The sequence below is a fragment of the Puma concolor genome, chromosome B3 (genome assembly GCF_028749965.1).
Source record: "Puma concolor isolate L17-30 chromosome B3, mPumCon1.1.hap2, whole genome shotgun sequence".
Classification (NCBI taxonomy): domain Eukaryota; kingdom Metazoa; phylum Chordata; class Mammalia; order Carnivora; family Felidae; genus Puma; species Puma concolor.
Window position 1 is genome coordinate 14155152 of NC_141672.1, and position 27750 is coordinate 14182901.

Consider the following 27750-nt stretch of genomic DNA (forward strand, 5'->3'; position numbering starts at 1 on the left):
TGCTCTTGTTGTCTAGACATAGCCTAAAATGAGAGCAGGCATGTTTTTCTGGTATGTCAAATTTCAAAATGTAATAAGAATGAGAGGGGTCGCCTGGGTGATTCAAGTTGGTTCAGTGTCCAACTCTTGATGTCGGCTCAAGGTCATGATCTCACGGTGTGTGGGATCATGCCCTGTTTTGGGCTCTGCACTGACAGCGTGCAGCCTGCTTGAGATTCTCTCCCTCTCTTTCTGCCCCCTCCCCTGCGTGCACTTGCACATGCCTGTACCCCTCCCCCCAAATAAATTTTTAAAAAAGAAGAAGAAGAATGATAGGAAAAGTTTCTCCCTGATGTAAGAGTCCCTTCAACAGGGTCCTGTAGTCCTCTGCCTTCTGTCTGAGCGCCGTCCATGAGCGGTGAGCACAGTTGTATAAGGTATTTTCAAGAAAGCCCCTTCCATTAATGAACAACTTTGATTGTATAAAATCCTGCCCCCTTAACGTAAGTTGCAATAAGCTTCCTCTAACCTCTGCCCATCAATCCTGGTTCTTTCCTCTAAAGAACATAGACTAGTTGGGGCACCTGGGTGGCTTAGCAGGTTAGGCTTCAGGCTCTTGGTTTCAGCGCAGGTCACGATCTTGCTGTTTTGTGGGTTCAAGCCCTGCATCAGGCTCTGAGCTGGCAACACGGAGCCTGCTTGGGATTCTCTCTCTCTGCCCCTTCCCCACTTGCACTGTCTCTGTCTCTCTCAAAAATAAATAAATAAGCTTCAAAAAAATTTAAACAACATAGAGTAGTTTTGTTGTTTCTTCCTGACATTGCTTTAGGGAAGTGAAGATAGTTTTATCTAGGATAAACCTTTCATTAGCTTTTCTGAGTCCGTGTCTTATTTTTAGTTCATGTATGTGGCGTGTGCTTTCCATGTGTGTCCCCACTAGCCTTTATTCCCCTTCTGTGTAGAACTTCTCCTGGGCTCTGTGGGGAGGGGTCCACCCGATCACAGTATCTCCATCAGTTCTGTCTGCGCCTCCTCTTTACTTGACTGGGGCTTTGTTACCCATGGTAGTTGAATCCTGTGTCCTCACCTGAGAATCAGGACATACAGGTTCTATTTGCACTTCTTCCGTCATCTCTGACAGGGGCGTTTCTTTGCCTCAATTTCTCTGACTCTGAAATGTAGAAAATATTTGCCATGCGATGTTTATTTGGCATTTCATTATCTGTTTTATTTGGCTTTATTAGTGTGTTTCGTTGTATATAGCATAGTGTTCTATAAATTCAGGTCTAAGTGTTATCAAAATAATACTCAACAGAGCTCTTGCTGTACCTTTTAGGTCAGGAGGTTAGCAAACTACAACCCACAGGCCAAATCCATCCTGCTACCTGTTCTCTTGTGGCCTGGGAGCTGGTTTTTGCATTCTTAAATGGTTGAAAAAGTCAAAAGATGAACGATATTTTGTGCCATGTGAATATTCTATGAAATTTTGAGTTTCACTGTCCATTAGTAACATTTTATTAGAACCCAGCTGGGCTCCTTCATTGGGGTATCCCCTCTGGCTGCTTTGGGGGCCACTGCAGCAGAGATGAATATTTGGCCCAGAGACTATGTAGCTTACAAAGCCTGAAGTATTTATTATCTGGCCTTTCACTGGTTATCCGTCATCCATTGCCCAGTGAGAAACTGCCTGAAAACGCAGTGGCTTAGAACAACATACATTAACTCTCTCAGAGTTCCTGGGGATGAGGAATCTGGGCACAGCTCAGCCAGACCCTCCACTTCCAGGTCACTCACAGGCTGCAAAGTGCTGGGCTGTCGTTGTCTCCAGGCCCACCTGGGAGACGATCTGCTTCCAAGCACGTGTGCTTGTCAGCAGGATTGAGTTCCTCGCGGTTGTTGCATTGAGGGCCTCCGGTCCTGGCTGGCTGTGGGCCAAAGACCACCCTCAGTTCCTTGCCACCTGGGCCTATCTAACATGGCCGTTTGGTTCCTCAAGGCATGCAAACCGGGAAGGAACGGGAAGCGTCTCCCAGGTGGCTGGACTGTTTTGTAACCTAATCATGAAAGCGGTATCCTGTCACCTTTACTGATAGTATTGTTTATAAGCAAGTTACCAGGTCCCACGCACATCTGAAGGGAGGGGATGACCCAAGGAGATTGCTGTGAATATAAGGAGACCACGATCATTGGAGACCATCTTAGAAGTCTGCGTGCCATGGGCCCTTACAAAATGTTTGCTGACCTCTGCCTTAGGTGATTAATTTCTTATTTGTCCTCCGAAAGAGTGTCTGTCTTTAGGGAATTACGTTGATTTTGTGTGGCCTTATTATAGTCTTCTAAAACAAAATTAAGATAGTAGTTTTCTTGTATTCTTTTATGCATGCTGATTAGTAACATCTTGAATTAGTTCATTTGTATTTTTTTAAATGTTATGTTTACGAATGTCTTGCTTTTAGAGTTACACATAGAATAACCTTGGCAAGCATTATTATTTCTTGCCCTGTTTTAAGAGATCATTTTTCCCCCATGGCTTCCGTGTCTCTCATATTTTCATGATAAAATCCTTTATCAGCGTATTTTAAAAAGGCTTCTTGATTCCCAGTGTGCTGCTCATTTTTTTATTCTCTTCCTCATTTTCTGTATTTTTGTACCCAGTAGCAGCATCTGTGTTTCTTGAGGTGGTTTTGACTAGTCCCCCCCCCCCCCAAATCCGATGACGTGTGTCACAATAGCGATTCATCTACATGTTCTTCTCTGTGACACAATTGCAGCAGCTGGAGGGCAGAGTCCAGTGCCGGGAGGCTGCAGCTGGGAGAGGAACGGGATGGACATGACCCTGCCCTCAGCTTTCTGTCTTAACTGCCTTAATCGTCCTTCAGCTCGGCTTACTCCTGCTGCCCTTGCATGACGTGTGGGGATAGAGTTGAATCCTGCTGTATCATGAACTTGTCCTCTGAAGCACTCACTCTCTAGGGCACTAGAGGGCTTAGAGCCCTGAACAGAACATAGGAAGAATCCTTCCAACTGTGGGAAGGACCCGCCAGAGGCGCTATTAGAATGGTTACTGTAGTCTGTCAGTGCTCCCCCTGAGACCTGGCCTTGGGTTGTTCCCGGCGAGGCTCTGTGGAGGTACTTATCACCACCTCTCATTACCACCCAGTCGGCTCTCCACTGGTCCCATCCACCTGAAGTCTGAAAGGTCAGCCTCATCCGTACTGGGAGAGGCTGTGGAGGTGGCCTTCTGCCTTTGTGACTCATTTGGTTCAGTTTCTGGAGTAATCTTACTGTTCCTTAGATGCTCATGGTTCTCCAGCGCCTCCCGGGAAGGGCCTCAAACCTTTTGGGTGATACTCTTGGCTCTGTATTGGCTCTTTGCTCTGACCTTGGCTCTTTTCCCTTTAGCAATCTCTTTGAAATTCTTTGCATTTCACTCTGTTCTTGACTTGAAATACTGCTTTTAGTTTACTGTCCCTTGCAGCCACTTGGTCCTACATCACCAAGGTGTGGTTCTCCACCTTCTCGAATCCCTTTCATCCTGCCCATTAAGGAAAGGTGCTCCAGCAGAGATAATGGAGTGGGTGAAGTAAAAGCTTCGTGAGCATCGTCCGGGTCACAGAAAAGAGAGAAAGGAAGAGGGACAGGGATGAGGTCTGCCAACAAAAACCAGAGTCAGTGTAGTGGGGTCCCAGCTTTAGCCTAAATCTGCACCCACCCTGTGATTAAGACACATTCAGGCATGTCTGATAAAGCCGTCTGGTAGACCCACTAAGTGCATGAGAGTGCAAGGAGGAGGAGCCCAGGCAGATCAGCTCGGTCCTCAGAGGCCTTGGCCCTGGGGGGGGGGGGGGGGGGAGGCAAGTCTAGGTCGTATCCATCACTTTTAGGGAGAAGATGCTATACGTTGAAAAGAAAAAGAAAGCTCTCTTACCAAAATCTTTACAAGATCGTGCATACATCTTTACGTCCTCAAACCTCACGGGGACCAGAAATGTTCTCTCTTCTGCACCAGAAGCCATGGCAGGAGTGAGCACCCCTCAGGTGGCTTGTGAGGCAAGAGAAGGAAAGGAGATGCTTTATGTAGAGTGAAGAAGAGTATTTATAGCTCACTTAAGACATGCCCTGGGGGCTCCCAGGGATTACTGGCTGAGATTTTGAGTAGAGTCCCGGATTTTGCAGGAGTTGGTAAAGAATCTCATTTTATTATTCTTACTGGCAATGTCTAAAGAAAGACGGGGTAGGTGGATCAAGGAAGGATTTGGTAACAGCCAAAGGGAAGTGTCCCCTCTGGCAGCCAGTGTCTGAGAGCAGGAACAGTCCTGGAGTAGCCCCACAGAGGGGGAGGCTCCCCAGGGCACAGCCGCGTGCCAGCCTCTGTGCCGAGAAGTCCCACATAGCATTTCCTGGAATCCTTACAGCCCTGGAAAACAGGTAGCTGCATGTGCTGTTTTACAGACAAGGAAACTGAGGCTTGTCTTGCCTAAGAACTCAGAGCAGCTGGGACTGGGGTCAAGTACAAAATGACTCCTGGAAAGTTGCTTCATGCTGTCCCATGGCTCACACTTGGTTCTGTGCTGCTGTTTTCTTTCCTAGAGCTGAATGCTTATTTCAGGTAAGGGATTGGGAAGTACCGGCCCAGACAACAGGGTGATTGATTTCATTCATCTGTGGAATATTTGCTGGGTGGTTTTTACCTCCTAAGGCAGAGGAGAAATACAGAGGCAACGTTCTTGTCCTAAGAAAACTTGTATACTGTTCAGGAAGATGTGAATAAAAGGATGACAATTCATAATACCAGGAGTTTGGGGAAGTATTGGAGTGGTGAGATGACTGCCATGGAAATACAAAGGTGGCATGGACCCTTGGGGACTGAGAGTGTCAGGGAAGCGTTCATGATGGAGAGACCACATGGGCTGGGCCAGGAGGACCCAGAGGCTTGCAGAGGCTGAAGGTAGAAAAGAAGGCCTTTTGGGCAGTGGGAAATACCCACAGAGGGTTCAAGACTTCCCAGCCCCCATGCCAGGCTTGTGCTGGTCTCCGTGGGTCTGTGATCTTATAAATCAAGTTCATTCTGTTGTTCCTGTTCTAAAAGTAACATTCACTATGGTTTAAAACGTACATAAGGGAAAACCGTAATAACACCCAGAGACCAGCACTGCCAATATCTTGATATATTTCCTTTTAGTCTTTCACATCTGTATAATGTTGTACTTATGCTAGAAATATAACTTCATATTTTCCAGTTTTTGCTTAAAGTTATACACATTCTCATGTATACAGACTCTTTGTACACATAATTTTGCAATGGCTGCATAATATACCATTGAGTAGACGCACCATAATATTCTTATCTAGTTAGAGTAAATGAAGTTTGCTGAAAACTTCCTAACTCAGGCAGGCATATAAGTAGTCCGGTAATTCTGGGACCACATGGGAACCAGCAAGGGAGAATCAACAATGTTAAGTCACAAAATAGGAAAGATTGTGAACTTTGAAATGGAGGACAAATAGAATCACCCCAAGAGAAGGCATATGCTATTGGTGAAAAAACAAAGATGTTATCTGCAGGCATCTGTTGCAACTGAGGAAGAAAGATCCTGAGTGAGCAAGGTATCGTAAATGGAAAATAATCAGATGTGTATTTATTCAGGAAGTATATGTTGAGGACTTGCTATATGCTAAGCAGTGTTCTAGGCCCCAGGAAAAAAGCACTGAACAAAATTGCCTTTAAAACGAATCTCTCCTCCCTCAGAGCTTACATTTTAGCTGGGAGAGATCAGAGTAACCAATCAATAAATACAAATAGTCTTCAAATGCCATGGAGGAAAAGAAAAGAAAGGAGAGGGATGAATAAGGTGGGGAAATAGGTATTTTTGTTCGGATGGTTCCAGAAGGCTGCTCTGATAAGGTGACACTTGAGCAAAGACCTCAGTGGGGTGACAGGTGAGCACTGCCCACTGTACTAACAGCATTGTTGAGACAGTTCCATATTGTTATATTGTTGTGATCATAAGAAACACGTGCACACTTTCATGAGCTCACTTTTTCCGCCACATTTTATATGAAAATGTTCGAATACCTGTCACAGTGGAAACCTGCCCACACACTGCCGTGATGCTACCTGACTATTTTACCATCCTTGCTTGTTCTATATCTACCCATCTGCCCATCTTGCTCCCCATCATAGTTTTAATTTTAATCTCAGTGTTAGTACTCTTTAGTTCATACATTTGTTTTTTTTAATTTGAGAGAGAGAGAGAGAGAGAGAGTGTGTGTGTGTGTGTGTGTGTGTGTGTGTGTATGAGGTGGGGAGAGGGGTAGAGAAGAGAGAGAGAGAGAGAGAGAGGGAGGATCTTAAGCAGGCTTCACACTCAGCATGGAGCCCAATGTGGGGCTTGATCCCATGACCCTGGGATCAAGACCTTAGCTGAAATCAAGAGTTGGATGCCCAACCTACTGAGCCACCCAGGCCCCCCAATCCATACATTCTTAAGCTAATCAGATGTGAATTTCTTTCACCACAGAGGTTCTCAGAAACTTAACACTCATGAATAGAAAGAAATTTTATATTCATTTTTATATTACTGGTTTTAATTTTATTTGATTTTCTTTTTTCATGTAATTCCTAATCCATTTGGAATTCATTTCAGGTTGTGGTACGGGGCAAGGTCTTGCTTCGTTTATTTCCCAAATAGCTGGTTTCCCCAGCACATTTGTCAAACAATGTGGCATTTCCCATGTTGGCTGGTCCCTTTTCAAAAACAATGTAAGTTTGTGTATATGCCTGGATGTTTTTCAAGTTGTCTCTTCTGTTCATGTGATTTGGCTGTTGATTTACTTTGCTAGCACCTCACTTTTACAATCTTGTTTCATAATACATTTTAACATGTGGCTAGGCAGATCTTTTCCAATTATTTTATTTTTCAAAATTTTCTTAGCTCTGTTATTTGCTTCTTCTTGCAAAAAAATATTAGGAGCATCTATGTTCTGGAATATCAAGTTAAAATTTTGTGTGTATGTCTTGATTTGAAAGGAATCTTTCCTTACCTTTAGAACAGGGATAATAGTGGCTGCCTATTGATAGGATTATTGTATGGATTAAATGATAACAAACACAAGAAGTGTTTAATGTGATATGTCAACTCAGAGCCTGTTCTGATTTTCCAGAGAGCTCTAAGATTTATTTGGGCTCAGTGCTCCTGGGTGGCTCAGTTGGTTAAGCATCTGACTCTTGGTTTTAGTTCAGGTCATGATCTCACAGTTCATGAGTTCAAGCCCTGCATAGGGCTCTGCACTGGCAGTGCACCCTAGTTGGGATTCTCTCTTTACCCCTCCCCTGCTCTCTCTCTCTCTCTCTGTGTCTCTCTCAAAATAAATAAATAAAAACTTTTTTTAATGTATAAAAAATAGATTAATTAATTAAAAAAAAAATTTGTTTGGGCCCCACCCCATTACAGTTCATTTCTCAAGTTTCCCAGATTCCCTTTGGAGCTAAAAAGAAAGAGTTCTGGGTCATTACCAACTCAGAAATCTAGAACATTCGAAGAGGTCAAGTGGCAACAACACCTGAGAAATGTCTCCCTGCCCTTGTTGCAGGATGTTCTAGTATTGTCACGGCTAAAGGTTCATGAGCATCCTCCACCTACGTCCCCCTTTCTGCAGTGCACATTCTGCGTAACTGCGCTGGTCTGAGCTTCAGACGGACATTCATACTCACAGGTCACAATAGGCTGTAATCTGGCACCAGTTTTCCTTAGCTTCCTGAGATACAGATCAGGAAACATGGGTATCAGCATGACAGCATCAAGCACCTCTTCATCAGGGGACCTTGCAGTCACCAGGCCTGGCTGGCCAGCCCACAGAGGGCACACTCAGCCATTAGTGATGAGAACAGGTGGATGGGTGACCCCCACATGGGAAGGCCACCACGGGACTGCATTGTTCTACTCCTCTGTGCACAGCTTCCACCGCTCACCCCCCTTCCAAGGACACCCTTGGGGTAAGAGACAACACCCAGAAACTTGTGTTCTCTGAGTTTTAAATAGTCCTGTCTGCTCACACATCTCAGGGGTGACTTCGCGATAACCAGGCACAGCTGTCATTTCACATGCATCTCAGCCCCGTACGTTTCAAGGAAGCAGAAGAGGAAGAGATATCTTCCCCTGGAGAAGAGATTTAAGCCTGCTGGGGGCTCTTTCTCCTGACCAGCGCACTTCCATTTCTGGTCCTCTTCCTGGCCCTACGGTTCTCCGCGGGATTAGGCTTCAGAACCTCTCCACACGCTGAGGAAGCCCCGTGCCACTCCGCTTACCGAGATGACAAGGAGCCTAAGAAGCGGTCCTGCTCTGCTACCTCCTGCGTGGCCCCTGCTTTCACTCCTGCGAGCTGGGGTGCGTGCGCACCATCGCCTGCCCAACCTCCTCCGGCTGCTTCTGGCCGTGTCCGCTGCGGCCAGGAAAAAGGGAAGCTTTGGGGCCACCACTGGTGGTCCCTCTCGTCCCCTCGTCAGTACTGCTCCGAGAAACCCCTTCAGATTTCCACTCCATCTCTTCCTGATGTGCTCCCTGCCTCACTCCAATGTCACGCTCCAGTTCCTTGCGTGTGGCACCTGCTGCAGCCGTCGGTCGCCCACCAATGCTGTCTGCGTGCCCAGACCTCCGCCCCAAGTTGTACGTGGAGTCTCCCGCCCCTCTTCGCAGCTTGGCATCTCAGTGGGTCCATCCCTGTTTCCGGGTGCTCCCTGTTCTCTCGATGAACCGCCAGGGTTGGCATGACCGTTGCTTTCCCTAAGTGCCTGTACGGAGTAGACTTCCAGCAAATGCCGATGACTCAGGTGTACGGACCTACAGAATCAGTACCTTTCGACGACGTCAGCCAAAGTGCTTATTTCTCAGCCAAAGTGAATGTCAGCAACAGGGTATCTATTGCCTGATCCTTTCACACAAAAAGTCCCCGCCTGCTAAAAGCACACGAAAGGTGGGGAAAATGGAAAAGTCTCTGCTTAGCTTTCCCTCAGAAACCGGGCTGCCAGTGTCTCTCAGAGACGCCTGTGCCTGGTCCCAGGAGAGGATTCTCTCCAATGCAGAAAACCCTGACGAGCAGCGAGCCCTGGGGGAACACTAAAGAACCCTAAAGAGAAAAAGCGTACTTCTTTTTTTCCCCTTGTTCCGTCCAGGTTTTCTTGCATCCCCAGGATGGAGTGCCAGAAGCGGGATTAGCTTTGAAATGAACAAGACGGCTAGAATTTCCAGTGAAAATTTACAGTTCCACTGTCATTTCACTGATTCTCAGTGGCTACTGGCTGTGGTTTTCTCTGTGGTTGGTGTAGCCGAAGGGAGCCAGGGGCACACAGGTCAAGCGCTTGCAATGTTCCCGGTGCAGCGCTAAGCACTGTCTTCGCTCACTTAAGCATCATAATACCCATTTTAGGTTAAGGAGACCGTGGTGTGAAGACGTTCATTAACTCTCAGAGTCGCACAGCCAGTTAGCAGCAAGCCAGGGTTTGAATTCGGTCCGGCTCCGGAGTCCGTGTGCTTAACCACACTGTGCTGTCTGTTACAAATGTGTTACCTGGTTTTGTTCCATAACGGCTCTTAATATTTTAATGCCCAACAGGGAATCTTTTTACAAACCCGAATAAAGGAATAACTATCTCCGTGTATACCGTGTTAAGCTTCTTAATTTCAATCCGTCCCTTTCATTATTCTTTCTCATTATTCATCTGCCCTTTCACAGAGGCAGAGGTACATTTGGATTGGATTGATTTCTTCCATGATCTTAGCATAAATTCAAATATTTCATCAAGAAACTTGATTATCTTAATGTTTCACTTTCCATAGTAAACAGTAGACTTTACCTTTGAGTTCCTTATAGGGCTTACCTGTTTTATAGTGGGAGGTAATGAAGCAGGTGATCTCATCCCATGAAAAGCTCCAGGTCCGGTGCTCATTTTCAGATATTAGGAGTGGAGCCATGTCCCAGTGGCTGTGACCCTACCTGCGTTGGCCTGCCTTCCCTCCCCATTCCCGCCAGGCCCAGCTGTTCCCTGGCACACAGGGAAGGGGAAGAGACAAGGGTATGATGGTTGGAGCTGAGTGCTGGATTGACTTCTCTGAGTTTATTAGGAGTTGTTTCCATTGGGAAATCTTTCACCAGAGAGTCGAGTCAAGGTCTAACCTGTCCCAAGCCTTCATTTTTTTCCCCAATTAAATATTTGGGGTGGTGGTTCCCCATTAAGAGCAACTTACACTGAAAAAATGATCCAACGCTTTTTGTCTCTGCTTAGTTTCGGAAATTTGATTTCATGGCATCTCATTTTAAATTCTCTTGCTCTGCTTTTCACATACAGTTTAGTTTCAAAGTGTGTGACACAGTACTTGTCTTGCTAAGAATATCGTCACTGTAACTTCATCCTCTGGTTGTTTTAATAGCAAGTTTTATCTGTCAACAGGAGAATATTAAAAAGCGAGCCTCCATATCCTCAAGAAATGAGTGCTTTAGCTAAAGACCTGATTCAGCGTCTTTTGATGAAAGATCCCAAGAAAAGATTGGGATGTGGTCCACGTGATGCGGATGAAATCAAAGAACATCTCTTTTTTCAGGTGAAATTTATTGAACAGATGGTTTTATATGGCCTGCTATTTGCAGGGTGCTTGGCATTCTTCATGAAATGAGTGAACATGGCCCCTTGTGGAGACATTTGCTCCCTATCTTCACATACACTGTACCTTTGTTTTTTTAGATAGCAGGGACCCTGTAGGAATCCTAGGATCAGAATTCTCCTTGGAGGGGCATCTAGGTGGCTCAGTCAGTTAAGCGTCTGACTTTGACTCAGGACGTGATCTCACAATTTGTGAATTCGAGACCCACATCAGGCTCTCTGCTGTCAGCACAGAGCCTGCTTGGGAGCTTCTGTCTCCCTCTCTCTCTGCCCCTCCCCCGCTTTCTCTCTCACTCTCTCAAAATAAGTTAACATTAAAAAAAAAAAAAAAAGAATTCTACTTAGAGACACCTAAATGGTCTTTTTCTGCCTAAATGAAGTCAGAGTGGGGAGGACCATAATGGCGTTCAGTCTTCCATATGCTTATTGGTTCGAGTTTTGAGTATTGGTTTCTATTTATGATCTTGAAATTTAGGCATATGGACTGAAGAAGCTTTTATTTTTTACTTTTCTCTCAGTTCACGAGCCATTCCCACCAGTGTGTTTTGCCCTTTAGACAGTGATTTCATCCTTTCTCCTTTTCTCAGGAGCAATCACAGAAAATTTAAAATGTGCCTATTTCTCAGTTACTTATCTGTAACATAGATTTATTTATTTATTTATTTACTTACTTATTGCTTATTCTGAAGAAACCTAATGAGACCATTCTACAGAGCACCAATACATCTGCTTAACTTAGTTTGCTCACTTTGGTAAAACGAACAAAAGAACTCCAAAATTTTAGATAACTGGGGAAAAAGAATTGAATTGGCTGAGTTGGCTAGCTATTTAAGTCTGAGTAGTCAACCCAGCATACCATGACCTCAGTTTTTAAAACCCTGAACTTAGGACTTTTAAAAAATTTCATCACCTCAGTAAGCATGACTTAAATATTTATGGTCTAAAGGGACCATCCGGGTTTTATTTTTATTCTGCAAACTGAGCTTTTACAGTATTATCACCAGAGTATATGAAAACGCCTAACATAACAAAGGAAAACTGCCCTAGAGTAACCTCTGTGTTGTCTATTGTTTTTTAAATCTAGAAAAACAAGTAATGGTTGAGAATAAGAATTACTTCTCTGTATTTCTTATCTTTTTTGTGTGTGACGTATTTTTAAATTTTGTTTTAGAGAGAGAGAGAGACAGAGCACGAGTGGCGGGGAGGGGCAGAGAGAGAGAGAGAGAGAGAGAAAATTCCAGAGGTTCCATGCTAAGCATAGGGTGTGACAGGGGGTTTGATTCCACAACCCTGGGATCATGACCTGAGTCAAAATCTAGAGTTGGACGCTTAACACCAACTGAGCCCCCCTCTCTGTATTTCTATACTCAAAAAAAGAGCACCAGTCTCTCAGCTGTAACCCGTTTAAAAATATGTTACCACACATCTTACAGAAGTTCAGTAACAAATACATTTAGAATAAAATTAACTTCTCAATGTGTACATTTCATAAATTAGCATGGCTTACAAAGATTAGTAGTTGAACAAACTATTTCAAATACCTTGTTGAGAAATGTGGCTGAAAATTTAACAATGTAAAATTCAAGAAAGTGCTCAAGCAAAATACCCCCATCATATTTTCCTAGGATCTTTTTCACTACAGTTCACTATATTTGTGAATATTACAGTATGTCTTTCATATTACGGAAATTTTTCTATAGCTTGAAATAGTAATTTTAGGTTCTATAGTGGCTTTGCTTTTTAAATGACAAGGACTCTTTAGGAAAGACCAGAATCCAACTTGTAAAGACCTAAATGGAGAGGACGTGGAGAGGAACGTAACAGCGATCAATTTTCTACATACTAAACATTCTCCTGCTAACAATATATTTCTTTAAATTACCCCTTTCCTCTAGAAGTTTCTCTTAATGTGTGTATAAATAGCCAAGCACAAATCATATGCTTGTAATGGAAAACATTACAGCCACATGGAGGACAGAGCGCTAACGAGAAAATCAAGAGACTGACCCTTCCATGAGCTAATGTTTAAGTGAGAAGGTTAGTTCTTACTTTCAGGCTTCAGTTTCCATCTGGGTCTAAAGGAGATGAGCTAATTGGTCTCTAAAGCCCACGCTGGCTGAAAAACTTGAAGATCTGTAATCTAATGATTTTTTTTCTCCATTGCCTCCACAAGAGGGCATAATAAAAACATTTTTTCGTTAGTTGATTAAACTTCCTGAACGTCATCCACTGTCTCTGAAATCAGAATGCGTCTTACAATGGACAGCTTAACCATTCTACTTCATAATGCCTTTTCTTTCTTCATGGTACATGAAATCATGGCATATCTCACTATGAATGAGGACATCTTAGATTTGAAGAAATATGTTAATAGAATAGCTGTGGATTTGATTCAATAAGTATTATCTGAGGTTGTTTTAAGTGACAGAAGGAGCACAAAGAAAATAGAGCACAGAGTTGGCTATATTTATCAGACAACAATTGCCTGGCATGGGGGGAGAGGGGGCTCGGATTATCCCATGGGGGAGACAAGAAGCAGTATTTAAAAAGCTAGGATACAGACTTAAATGAGAAAAGGGTGATTATATCAGTATGATAGGATCATTTAAACTTACAGACGTAAACAAGTGCATGATTTATAGTGAGTTTATTTTCTAGTCTGTCCAGATGGCCAGGAGTAAGAGCAGGTCTAGGAAGAAAGCTACCTAACTTTGTCTCTAGAAAATAGGAATATTAGAGTCAGCATTCATATTCATAGAGCATTGAAAAGCCCTCTGTCATCATTCAGTTTTATTTTGTTCTAGCCTCACACCTTCAGGACAAAAGTAATTTTTCTGTTTTCCCTATGGGTGAATTAGGATATCCTGGTGCCCCCCGGAGGATACGGCCAGACCCCACAGTGACGGAAGGCAGTCTCCTCATTCAGGCATAGCATTGAATGCAGCAATAAACTGCAGTCAGAAAATGTGCTCCTGCTTGGGAAAAAAACGTATTTATAATCATTGGTTTGAAAGATGTGCCCTTTCCCTGTTGACTAATTAAAACCCTAATCCATCTGTGTTAGTCTCAGAAAATATTTCCACTCTGCTGGTCTCTACTTTGTACCCATTTTCTTTTTCTGTTCCAGAAAATAAATTGGGACGATCTAGCTGCCAAAAAAGTGCCCGCCCCATTTAAGCCGGTCATCCGAGATGAGTTAGATGTGAGTAACTTTGCAGAAGAGTTCACAGAGATGGATCCCACGTACTCCCCGGCTGCGCTGCCCCAGAGCTCCGAGAGGCTGTTTCAGGTAATCTCCAAGAGAGGGCGCTCCTGTGCGGCGGCCGGCTGTGCTGTGAAAGAAAAGATTAATTTTCCCATATAAGTGTTCTTGGCGTCTTTAAAAGCAAGATTCTCTAATCTCTTCAAAATGATTAAATATGGAGATGTTGCAAATTATTAACTGAGGCTTATGGTCTGTGACATAGTAGATATTACTTACGTGTTGTTCTTTTTTTTTTTTTTCATTTTATTTTTTATTTTTTTAAATTTACATCCAAATTAGTTAGCATCTAGTGCAACACTGATTTCAGGAGTAGATTCCTTAGTGCCCCTTACCCATTTAGCCCATCCCCCTCCCACAACCCCTCCCGTAACCCTCAGTTTGTTCTCCATATTTATGAGTTGCTTCTGTTTTGTCCCCCTCCCTCTTTTGATATTATTTTTGTTTCCCTTCCCTTATGTTCATCTGTTTTGTCTCTTAAAGTCCTCATATGAGTGAAGTCATATGATTTTTGTCTTTCTCTGACTAATTTCACTTAGCATAATACCCTCCAGTTCCATCCACGTAGTTGCAAATGGCAAGATTTCATTCTTTTTGATTGCCGAGTGATACTCCATTGTATCTATGTCTATATATCTATATCTATATCTATATCCACCACATCTTCTTTATCCATTCATCCATCAATGGACATTTGGGCTCTTGCCATACTTCGGCTATTGTCGATAGTGCTGCTATAGATATTGGGGTGCATGTGCCCCTTTGAAATAGCACAGCTGTATCCTTTGGATAAATACCTAGTGGTGCAATTGCTGGGTCGTAGGGTAGTTCTATTTTAGTTTTTTGAGGAACCTCCATCCTGTTTTTCAGAGTGGCTGCACCAGCTTGCATTTCCAAGTTCTTTATGTAAAGAAGTGTTGATTTTTTTACTTGAAATTTTATTTCTCTTCAGTTTCTTTTATAGAAAAATACAAGACTACTTCATTTTACCTCTAGCATATAAAATTGTCTTCAGTTCATAAAAAGTGTTATCTGATTCTTTATCTTCAGTGAGAAATCTTAACTGTTTTCCAACTCCTAAAAAAGAATTAGGGAAGATTTTATACTGAGAAAAAGGTCTTTCTCAGACTTATACTATTAAATGGTATCAGAAAGCTATTAAAACCATTAAAGACTATTAAATGCTATCAGAGATTCACTTCTGGACCCCCATAAGTATGCCATAAGTATGGCTTCATCTGGTCACCTGGGCTGTGTCTCCGGACCTTAATAACACTAATGTCTAGCACGTGGCTGAGCACATAGTAGATGTTTCAAAAATGTTCTTTGAACTAGTGAGTGTTCTAGCTTGAGCAGATTTATCATCTGTCATTATACCACTTTTGGTTCATTCTGGCACGTCGTTCTGCCATTTGATTTTTATTTCTTTTCCAAAACTCCATTTGAAATTTTTAGTCTAAGGAAATCTAATCAGAGTCAAATAATTGCTAAATTAGAAACTCGCTGTAGTGAAACTTGCTATTTTTTGAGCTTGAAAAATGATAACTCTTGGGCCACTTTGTTTAATACCTTAACTGTACCTTTTTTGAGAAGCTAGTTGCGTTCCTAAGTGAACTTTCATCAGCAATGCGAAACAACTCCATCTCTGAGTCAGATATTGGGGGTGGAATTGGACAGAAGGTTTTTCTGCCTTTAATTCTGAATTGGTTTAATTCTACCAGAAGATGGCATTATCTCCTTCAGAAAAGTTTGTCTCCATTGATTTGAAATCTCCATTGATTTGCATTTTAGATTGCAAATAAAATAAAATTAGATTCATCTCCACACATACTTGAATGTTTTTCACAGAGAGTGAAAAACATTATTACAATCTGGACTGTGCTAAACTGGAAAATTGCAAACCCTTGTTCCTTACTCTTCCTTTTCTTTCTTAGGGCTATTCCTTCGTCGCTCCTTCCATCCTGTTCAAGCGGAACGCGGCCGTCGTAGATCCTCTTCAGTTCCACACAGGAGTTGATCGCCCTGGAGTGACGAGTGTCGCCAGGAGCGCAATGATGAAGGTATACATGTGCTTAATTAAATGATACAGTTATGATTTAAATACCAATGCTAATTAACATTGTCAAGGCCAATGAATTTAATAGGCTTACCATTTGAGTAAGGTGCAATTTTAAGAAATGAATAAATGGAAATAGCAATGTTTGCCCTAGAGAATTAGTCACATCCATTTCAATGAACTCCTTTTTACAGTGATAGCAAATTATATATCTTAAAAAATTATACAGATGAAAGTAGAAATGATCTAAAGCAAGCTGAATCTTGGAAGCATATAAATATATTCCATGCATATCTATTAACATTAATAATGTTCTTTAGGGGTGCCTGGGTGGCTCAGTCGCTGGAACATCCGACTCCACTCAGGTCATGATCTCGTGGTTCTTGCGCCCGAGCCCTGTGTTGGGCTCGCTTCTGTCAGCACAGAGCCCACTTCAGATCCTCTGTCCCCCTCCCTGTCTGCACCTCCCCTGCTCATGCCCTCTCTCTCTGTCTCTTACACACAAAAATAAATATTAAAAGAAATAATAATGTTCTTTTACTCTGTTATTTATCCCTCTGTGTTCCTAGTATTTTCTTTTTTTTTTTTTTTAAGTTTCTTTTTATTTATTTTGAGAGAGAGAGCACACAGTCGGGGAGGGGCAGAGAGAGAGGGAGGGAGGGAGAGAGAGAGAGAGAGAGAGAGAGAGACAGAGAGAGAGAGAATCCTAAGCAGGCTCCATGCTGTCCGTACAGAGCCCAGTGCAGAGCTCGAACTCCCAGACCGTGAAACCATGACCTGAGCCGATATCTAGAGTCAGATGCCCAACCAACTGAGCCACCCAGGAGCCTCAGTTCCTAGTATTCTCTTAAGGTAAATGATATTGGTTTCTTATCAGGACTCCCCATTCTATCAACACTATGACCTAGACCTGAAGGACAAGCCGCTGGGAGAGGGAAGTTTCTCAATATGTCGAAAGTGCATACACAAAAAAAGTAACCAAGCGTTCGCAGTCAAAATAATCAGCAAAAGGTAGGGACCATTTCTGGCATCCTTTGGCATTCTTTTGTATGGACTCATCCTGGTCAAGGAATTCTGTAAATTAGGATTTTTATTTTGAAATCAGTGGTTTCTTGTAAAGCTTTTTAACCTTGGGTGTAGCCATTCAGCTCATTAGCTGATCCATTATCCTCTGACTCTAATAGATGTTTGCTGGTAAAGTAATCCATTTGGGACGTAAATCATGGCGTGACAGGCTTTCGAGTCTACCGTGAGAACATTTTCCGTGGCAGTGATAATCAGACTTGCCCCATTCATTTCGACAGCTGTTGCCACTCCTAATAGTTGTGTATCTGAATTTTTTTTTTCTGAAATTACTTAGCAATTTGCTGGCAGCTTTTGGGAGCCAGCTAGTTGTTTTGGGAACTCATTATTACTTCCATGATTGTGTATTCTTACTACCAAAATGTCAGGCAAGTGAGGCACCCATTTCTTCATGATGGGCTCTTTTCTGACTCAGAAGTAATCATTTTCTCAGGAATAATGCATTACTTGTTCTGGTGGGTGGTATGATTCATTACTGTCATGGAAACCTCATTGTGATACTTGAACACTTACATTCTGAACACGCTGTAAATAAACACAAAACTAGGGCTGGGATAATATGGACATGAAAACTTGGTGAAGAAGGTACGTACGTGGAGGCTAATCACTTTCATCCCTGCAGGATGGAGGCCAATACTCAGAAAGAAATAACAGCCCTGAAACTCTGTGAAGGACACCCCAATATCGTGAAGCTGCATGAAGTTTTCCACGACCAGGTATCTCACACTACTTTTCTGTCCCTACTGACTCACACAGAGTTCTTTTTTCCAGTTGAGTTGCAACTGCCGGGGTCAGAGTCAGAGATAATGGGATACGACCCGGCCACCAGAGAGGGCAGAGAAACTTCTTACCCACCCCCAAAACCAGTGCACGCTTTCACTTCTGCTCTTCTCACTCAGTCATGGGCATATGTGACATGGACGAAGGGCAGAGGGCAGGGTGGGTCACAGCTGCTGGGCCTCCCACCGGCTCAGCTTCGGCCTGCCGCAGCTTAATCCCTGGACTTCTCAGTAGTCAGTTAACGATCAGCCTTCGACTTTCTTTTCACTTCTAGAATAGGATTTAGAGTTTAAGCCTAGTTAATGCAAGCTCCAGAACAAAGATGAAGCAGAAGGGCAAGGGTACCCCCTTTCCTCTCCAGATGGCACGTTCACTCAGACCACAGGCCAGGTCCTGCTTTGCAACAGGACCCCGCGCAGAAGCATGTACCTCTGGATGTGGGAGGAATGTGTCAAGTCCGTGTCTCCTCAGCCCCTCCACCGCCAACCTCCATGACAATAGTTGCTCCATTGTTGACACCTTTCCCCCTGAGACTGGGGGGGAAGACACAGTCCTACTTGAGACAGCATGCTAAGCACAAAAGCCGATACCAGTCCTGGATGCAGCTGACCCTAGCTTTATCAAAGAAGAAGCAGACTCAGAAGGGTCGCGAGCCCTGTCCATGGTCACACAGCAGGGCCATAAGCATCTAGTCGGGAAAATCTGGGCCATCTCCACTGTGCTGCTGTAACAGCATGTCCTGGGTAGGCCGAGGCCCAGTTCTCCACCACACTGAAAGTTCCCAGAGCACTGGAATGATACAGCTTAGCCACAGTGACTGCCGCCCTTTAGTATTGCATACCTTACATGGTCCAGGTACCGTCCCAGACTCCACATGCACGATTCAGTCCTTATATAAGGTAACTCCACCAGGTGGGAAAACTGAAACTCTGAGAAGTTAAGTAACAGGATCTCACAGCTTGTAAGTGGTAACGCCGGGCCCTGAACCCAAGCAGTCCGACTGCAGAACAAGCTTTTAATTACTCTGCTCTGCTGCCTTAGAGGAGGCAGCAACATGGCCCGGTTCTCCCAGCAGGTGAGCGAGCACCCAAAAATAACATCGTCATCTCCTTTCTCTTTGGCTCTCGTAGTCAGAAAAGGCAGGTCTTTGAGAGGAGGACTTGGAGGAGCTGCTCTCCGTGCTCCTACTGCGGCCACCTCATGGGGCCACCTGACTGCAGTGGAGGTAGTGAGTCCCCCATCCACTGGAGGTGCCTAAAAGGAGCCCGGACAGTCTCCTCTGAAGATGATTCACATAACAAGTCAAGGGACTGGTGGATGACCTTCGACACCCCCCTCTGGTGTTTGCACTTGGGCCCAGCTCCATCCCAGCTCTTATGTTCTGGCGGATGTCAGATCTCAGGAACTGCATCCCTCCCTTGTTACTTATGCCACAGGTTAAATTTATTGTTTGCTATTTTTATATTAAAGAGTTACTGAATGTGAGTTGTCTCACGATGTGACCTTGTATCTACTAGTACAAATATATAATCATTCTGCTGCCCAGTTGTTGATACCTGGGGTGATTTCTTTCCATGTTGGTGACACAGTGGCCTAGATCATCCCCAAGTACACACAGTCTTCTCTTCCACGGAGGGGTGAAATTGATTAGGGTGGGTCTTCAGCCTCTGGGTGTGCAGCATATAGTTCACTTCATGTGCGATGATTTGTATTCGTTTCCTATAGCTGCTGTAACAAATTACCACATACCTACACACTACCAATTTATAATCTCGCAGTCTGGAGATCAGAAGGTCAAAATCAGTCTCACTGGTATAACGTCTGGGTGTTGGCAGGGCTGGTGCCTTCTGGAGGCTCCAAGGGACAATCCATTTGCTGGCCTTTTTTAGCTTCTGGAGACTGTCCACCTTCCTTGGCTCGTGACCCTTCTGTATATCTCTCCAATCTCTTGTTTCCATAGTCCCATCCCATACTGTTGGCTCTGATGGATAATTTAGACAGTCCTCCCAGCTCAAGATCCTTAATCACGTCCACAAAATCCCTTTGCCATATCAGGTAACATCCACAGGTTCTGGGGATTAGGACACGGACATCTCTGGAAGGCCGTTAGTCAACTGTCTCATAAACATTTTCTCACTGTTATCTACATTTTATTGGCAAGGGTCCTAAAGTTATAGAGGTTAAGTAGCATCCCCAAGGTCATAAGTAAGTAGCAGAAGCAGCATTCAGATCCAGGGTTGGTTCTAAAACCTATCTTTAAAAAAATGTTTTAATGTTTATTCATTTATTTTGAGAGAGAGAGATAGCAGGGGAGGGGCAGAGAAAGAGGGAGACAGAATCCCAAGCAGGCTCCACACCATCAGTGCGGAGCCAAATGCGGGGCTGAAACCCACGAACCATGAGCTCATGACCTAAGCCCAAATCGAGAGTTGGACACTTAACCGACTGAGCCACCCGGGCACCCCTAAAGCCCATCTTTTAAACCATTCCATTGTTTGTTAGTCACTGGCAGATGTTTGTAACAGACCTTCAGTGTTGACCTGGTTTGTCATACGTAGAAACTCAAATTAGCTTGATCTCTGGTAGGCTGGAAGCAATTCTCTTATTAAAAATGTTCTCCTTTTAAAATTCGCCCAGTTTGTACAGGATAATTATGAAGCTTTTTCTTTCGGGGAGGATTTTGCTAATTCGAAAAGAAACATATTTGTCAAGTGATGTTGGTTCTGTAATGCATAGCACCTGAATCTGGTGATTGGCTATCTTTCTTTAAACAACATGTTTGTGTTCATTTGAGAGCTGATAGAGTTCCTTTGCTTTTCAGTTGCTCCTGAGTTATTTTCTTTATGGACATGTGTGCAAAGCATAGTAAATAAATAACTTTTTAAACTCTTTAAGATAATGCCATTGGTATCCAAAGCAATTATTTAAAAAAAAAAAAAAAGGCAGTGAGTTATGGGTATTTGCCATGGGTATTAACAAGGAACCCTGAAACTAATCTGTTGAGGTCTGACAGGAGGTTCAAAGTGGCATCATGAAACACCTTTTTGAAAAGATAAATTTGCTATTCATTGGGTGTGTCAGGCCTCCCGTGTCAGAACAGTTGCCCATTCTCTGTCATTAATCTTCTATATTATTTAAAGCAGACGATTTCACATTATTGTCAGCACCAGGTCACACTTTGAAAAGAAAGCTATGTAAACTTGATCAAGAGGGTTGGAATGGCATTCAAATGAAAGAATTAGTCAAGGAAAGGATATATAAAGATTTCACTGCAGTACTTGAAATTTTCCATTACCAAAATAGAATTCTAAAAAAGCCACATTACCCTTCGATTCTTTCCTCTAAAATATTACGGACTGCTGTTGATTATTTTACCAAGGGATTCTCTAAATGTATTGGCGATAGTTAATAGTCAAGGAATGTTTCATACATAAATACACTTCTCTTCATGAAAGCCCTCCACATTAATCTTTTTTCTTCTCTAGCTTCACACATTTCTGGTGATGGAACTTCTGAACGGGGGAGAGCTGTTTGAACGTATTAAGAAAAAGAAGCACTTCAGTGAGACTGAAGCCAGCTACATCATGCGGAAGCTCGTTTCAGCTGTAAGCCACATGCATGATGTCGGCGTGGTGCACAGAGACCTGAAACCCGAGGTATAAAGTGACGTGCTCTCTCGTGTAACTCAGCCTCGCCTCATTACTGAATATCCCCCCGAGTATGTGTGGGCTTTTCTTGTTTTGTTTTTAGGGCTTCCTGCTAAATAGATACTTGCAGATATCCTGTTTCTGGGATTTTTTTTTTTTCTCTTTTCTATTTTAGTCTAAAATAAATTTGTCTTTTTTTTTTTTTTTTTTTTTTTGCCAGCAGATCATCTTGAGGTTATATTTGTAAGTGTGAGAGCCTTTTATGGAAGAAATACTTTATGCAACAGTTGTGGGCTAAAAATAGCTATGGAAATTTTTGTAGCAGAAAATAATATCCCTCCTATATGTGTACCATTTTAGAGGTTTATTTTTTTAATGATGTATTTTGAAAGCTTGTTTCTCATTTTTGTAATCAAATTGATTAGCTCATGAATAGGAATGTATAGAATTCTGTTCTAAGTACTTAAACATAAAGAATTGTCTTGATTTAATTAGCCATACCATCCTTATATGTCTTTGCTCATGTACTGTCTTTATAGAATTGTGTAGCCATGCAAAAGTAGCAGCTTCTTATATATTTCTTCTGTCAAAAGGTTAGTAAAGAAGGTTCTAACTCTAGAATGTCCCTTTGTAGTATCAAAAATATGAAAATCCCCCCCTTTTAGGAAGTCATCAAAATAATAATGAAAATTGAAAAACAAAACCCAGTGATTTATAAAAGGACAACAGTGACTCATCCTTTACCATATGCAAAATTATACATATTTCCTCTTTAAAATAGATTCATTTGTAATTACCACATGTTGATAAAGCATTTTCAAATATTCTTAAAATAATAATTTATTTGGAGTCTGTTTTTTGTGTTAGACCACAAAAGACTGTCTCCAAAAGCACCGTTTTTTTTTTTGTTTTTGTTTTTGTTTTTTGCCTTTTTAAGTATCTTGGATCATTGGTAGGAAGAGGGTGTTTTAAAAATGGAATTCTGTGCATCCAAGTGTAATCAACTGATTCTAAAGCACATAAACTTCTGTCCCTGGACTTCCTATTACTGTTATCCATATTACTAGTAATTAATCAAAAGTGAACTGTGTTTCATGAACTTGCAACTGTGGTAGCTCTCCCTCTGCTTCCTTCCTCCGAGTTCTCACTCTCCTACAGAACGCCCACTGACAGTATGGTGCTCTGTACATTGGAGATTAGCAATCTATTTTTAAATGCAAAAGCACACCACTTAAATGTTTTCTTGATAGACAAGGAACAAGCATGTAATTTTTTTAATTGAAGAGATCTGTTCCATGACTGTATAGAATTCATTTTCACATGTTTTATTCTTTGATAACCGGCCATCTGTCATCCCATGAGTCTCAAATGATGCAACTGTCCTTTCCAACAGAATTTAAATTTGCCTTCCCATCTTACTGATACAAAGATACTTGTAGCTTCGTTCTTCTTGTTACCAACCTTTTCTTTCAAGTAGCCGTTTGAAATGAAGACATGTCAGATGAGTTAGGACATTCTACTACATTTATAGTCCTAAATCAACATAGATTCTGGAGAAATGAAAATGTGCCTTCGTACTAACATCTTCGTAATAAAATGACCTTCACTTTGACTTTTAAATGGCAGAGTATGTTACTCCCGGGCCCAAAGTGTAATCCCTTTCCCACTGATGTCGTATTTTAAGACCTGATGGTGTATCTTTTGGTCAATATTAATGTGGCATTTGCTTTCGGCATGGGCAAACTCCTAAATTCTAGGTGAGAGGCAGATAAACTTAGAAGCTAGCTGACATTCTTAGTGGACTGCTTTGTGCTTTTCAAACCGGTCCCCATCCTGAGAGATGAGAGACCAGTGACATCAGATGAGTTTCAGGGTGGAGCTTGAGAGGAGGCTGAAAGGCGGCTGCTTCCTGCCACTCCCGCCCATGCGCACCCAGCCCCATCGGGAGAGCCGAGAGGGGGAGCGCCCCCTCTCCTTCATTTCAAGAACTGCGGTTAAGGAAGTCCTCGCAGAGAATAAACGGAAACCACCTCCCAAGACTTGGCAGGCTCCGTGCGGACGGGGGCCAGGTGTGCCCCACGGTCCTCTGTACAGATCACAGTGCTTGCGCTGCAGAGGAGCTCACAAGTCATTCGCTGAAAGACTTGCCCGGAGCTATGGCGTGTGAACCCCAGCTGGGCTTCAGTTTTTATCCACATTTTATCCACATTTTAATTCCATCACACGTTCAGGATCAAGCATCCTAGGGTAGAAAATTTAAGAAAACTTTTTAATCGTTTTTCTTTTCTTTCCCCCCACTTTATCCATTTTTAACTTTTGGGTGGAAGGTGTAGAAGATGTTTTCTTCTTTGTATGAATGAAGCCTTCTGTGATGTCTTTTATTTTAGCGGGAATAATATTAACGAAAAAAAAATGATGTTCCAGATCTGAGGAATAATTTAATGAACATAAAGACATAACAGGTTTCGTCAGCGTGTCTGAAGACAGTATAATCAGATTCGCTTACTGTGGCTACTAGCTTGATAGACTAATAAAAGTGATGATCGTGCCTCAGTACAGTTAGCATTTATTAAACATGTGATAAACACGAAAACAGTACAGTAAAAGCTTAGTGACTGAGAAGACTTGGCAGATGAGGGATTCAAGAGAACAATGTTGTGTGCATAATTGAGGAATAATATCCATAAGCATCCAAAAAATGTTTAAGTCTTAGCTGTTTTGGAGAAAATATTCTGAAATGTAATGTATGTCTTTACCATGTCTTCTTTAATTTGTTTTTATTTCTTAAAGGTTTTTTTTTTTTTTTTTTTTTAATTTATTTAAGCAATCTCTACATGCAGTGTGGGGCTTGGACTCACGACCCCAAGGTCAAGAGTCACACACTCTTCCAACTGAGCCAGCCAGTTGGAAGCCAGCCTACCGTGTCTTCTTTAATAAGCTATACTGGATACAGCTATTTTATTTATGACTTTATTCAGTGGGCAGATATTTACCAAAGCACCTACTATATGAGTGCAGCAGGTTTGGGGAATAGAGTCATAAATAAGGTGGACACATAGTCCCCGCCCTTAGGGAATTATGGACTCATGAGGAAGAAGACAGTGGACTAATAATGCCGAGATGCTAAGTGCCAGAAAGGAAAAGCAAATATGCTAGGAGAAAATAGAAAAGTCCTAACTTCAGTGCGGTGGCACGTTTGGGGGGGTGGGGGGGTGAGGGCGGTATCTCTAAGCAAGCAGTAGGGGCACGTGGGCCTGGTCGGTACCGAGGTTGGTGGAGGGGGTAGAGGACAAACGCCATCCGAAAAATGTAGACAAAGGCTCTGACACAGGAAGAGGCGTGGTGCAATCGAAAAATGTTTCATAAGACACTGTAAAATTGAAATAATATAAACAAGCATAAGCCAGAGAAGGACAGTACAGTGTCGTCCAGCTCCCCGACCCTCTCCATCAGACCTCTCTCCGTGTCTGAATCCCGTATCAGCATAGAGATAGACAATGTTATGTACATGGTGTCACCAAGTCCCAGGACATTGTCACGGGAGACTAATTTACATGTTTGTATCTTGCAGAATTTATTGTTCACTGACGAAAACGACAATTTGGAAATTAAAGTAATCGATTTTGGGTTTGCGCGCTTAAAGCCGCCTGATAACCAGCCTCTCAAGACACCCTGCTTCACCCTGCACTATGCCGCCCCGGAGCTCTTGAACCATAATGGCTACGATGAGTCCTGTGACCTCTGGAGCCTGGGCGTCATTTTGGTGAGTTCATTTCATTAGAGCCGTTAAACCTAGTCAGTTCCTGGATGGCCTCTTACCTATCTCTTCCTACTGTTTTTCTTAAAGTTGCGGGGGATATTGACAAATTGGTTTCTTTTCGGCACAACCAAGTAAAGGTCTGACCAAAGGCTATTTCCCTTTTTTAAAATTTACATCGGAGACAATGTAGGAATTTTTATTTTGGTTTATTTTGAAATATTTAAGGTATTGCGTTTTATATGCATAAGAATTTATATAGTATTTTTTTTAAAGACGCAATAGTATATTTTCAAAAGATGCATATCAGATATAATATGAAAATAGCAAAGTGATTTATTAATAGAAAAACGTTAAAAAATATATTCCCCATGGGGGAGGGGAAGGAAAAAAAAAAAGAGGTTAGAGTGGGAGAGAGCCAAAGCATAAGAGACTCTTAAAAACTGAGAACAAACTGAGGGTTGATGGGGGGTGGGAGGGAGGGGAGGGTGGGTGATGGGTATTGAGGAGGGCACCTTTGGGGATGAGCACTGGGTGTTGTATGGAAACCAATTTCACAATAAATTTCATATATTGAAAAAAAATAAAAATAAAAATAAAAAAAATAAAAAAACTTAAAAAAAAATAAAAAATAAATGAAATAAGTAAAAAATACAAAATATATTCCGTGAGGGGGCACTTGGATGGCTCATTTGGTTAAGCATCCTAGTTTCGGCTCAGGTCATGATCTCACGGTTTGTGAGTTTGAGCCCCATATCTGGCTCTGCCCTGGTGGCACAGAGCCTGCTTAGGGTTCTCTCTCTCCCTCTCTGCCCTTCCCCTACTCTCTCACATGCACACCTGCATGCCCCCTCTCTCAAAATAAATAAATAAATACATATATACATATATATATGTATATGTGTATATATACACACACACATATATATAAGCTTATATATATATATATATATATATATATGTACACATATACACACATATATATATTCTGAGATTTTCAGACTAAAAATGTAATGAAAGACAATGATTTAGGGTAAGTTAACAAATTAATGGATAAAGCGGAAAATATTTATGGTAACTTATAGTAATCGTGGTAAACATGCTTTTCACAAAATGACCTGGGCTGCTGTGATCAGAAACAGAGGAACAAGCAGACTCACTCATGACATTGTGTGGAGGTGATGTGCGTGAGCTCCCCCTCTTCTAGCCCACTGCCTGCCGCCACCATATTACGTGTGCTTTCTGGCTTTCTGCTTCTTCTGTTTACGTGTACAGCTGTTTGGGTTTTTTAGCAAATGAGCTTATATTATACGTGTAGTTTGAGCCTCCAAACTTCATTTAACTTTTTCTTTATAATGAGCAGTTAGCATTTTCCAGTTTTTCACTAATTACAAACTACACAAATGACTATTTTTTAATAGATGTGGCTGCATTTGTCTCATTTCCCTGGAATAAACTCCTACGAGAAGGGCACGCACATCTTTATTTTGACATCTATGCCTCAAATTCCTTCTAGAAGGTTTACCAGATCATGTTCCATCGACTGTATGTGAATACATCGGATACTATCAATTTCAATCTGAAATTATTTTCTACTGTTGTAATTTGCATACATTTCTTTGATGAATATTCAGTTTTGAGCATCTTTTCATGTATTTGGACACTTGTATTTTCTTTTTTATGAATTGCTGTTTATGAGCTTTGCCCATTTTAAAGCTCTGTGAAGGACTTTAATCCTTTGTCTGCCATTGATAGTGGAGATGTTTTTATTCTGATTTTGTCATTTGAAAACTTTGTTTATAGTATCATGGGATTTTCACTTCTGTTTCAGGGTTTAAATGGAGAATTTTTTTATTTCTCTGTAGTAAGACATCAGTCTTTTCCTTTATGACGTGTTTTTAAAAATTTTTTTTAATGTTTATTTATTTTTGAGAGAGACAGAGACAGAGCATGAGCAGGGGAGGGGCAGGGAGAGAGGGAGACACAGAATCTGAAGCAGGCTCCAGGCTCTGAGCTGTCAGCACAGAGCCCGATGCTGGGCTTGAACTCACAGACCTCAAGATCATGACCTGGCCCGAAGTAGGACGCTTAACTGACTGAGCCACCCAGGCGCCCCTGTGACATGTGGTTTTGATGTCAGATTGTCACACACCCCTACCCCAACCCAAGATTATAAAAATATTCTCCCAAATTTCCCTCCAGAATTATATTTTATTTTTATACTTAAATCTGCACTCCATCTGGGATTTATTTTGGTGTCGATTCTCCCACAGTGGCTAACCAGTTGTCCCTGCAGGATGGTTCCTCTTTTATTTTTAAGCTTTATATGGTTTTTATTTCAGCAATTTTAACTCATCATTTATAATTTTCAAATGAAAATATTTATGAATAAGGTTTTTTCAATAAAAATAAACAACGAACTGCTATAGATTTGAGAGTTTTGTTTAAGGGCTTAAACTGATTACATTTTCATTAACATTCTCCGAAAAAATTAGTCTAAATAAAGGGGAGCTTTCCCATTTTAGTAAT

The 27750-nt window shown here is 42.1% G+C and overlaps 1 protein-coding gene across 14 annotated transcripts in view; it reads left to right on the forward strand.

Moving 5' to 3' along the window:
* RPS6KA5 (ribosomal protein S6 kinase A5) overlaps positions 1 to 27750 on the forward strand; it is a 181163-nt gene that overhangs the window by 138795 nt on the left and 14618 nt on the right. For all 14 annotated transcript variants that reach the window (XR_015252076.1, XR_015252077.1, XM_086709003.1 and 11 more), the window contains 7 exons: positions 10427 to 10577; positions 13764 to 13925; positions 15833 to 15958; positions 16832 to 16965; positions 17660 to 17753; positions 21303 to 21473; positions 25036 to 25227. Coding sequence is in view for 12 of the 14 variants with exons in the window: in XM_086709003.1 (XP_086565129.1) it covers positions 10427 to 10577; positions 13764 to 13925; positions 15833 to 15958; positions 16832 to 16965; positions 17660 to 17753; positions 21303 to 21473; positions 25036 to 25227 (1030 nt within the window). In the remaining 2 variants the exon portion in view is untranslated. The remainder of the gene's footprint in view (positions 1 to 10426; positions 10578 to 13763; positions 13926 to 15832; positions 15959 to 16831; positions 16966 to 17659; positions 17754 to 21302; positions 21474 to 25035; positions 25228 to 27750) is intronic.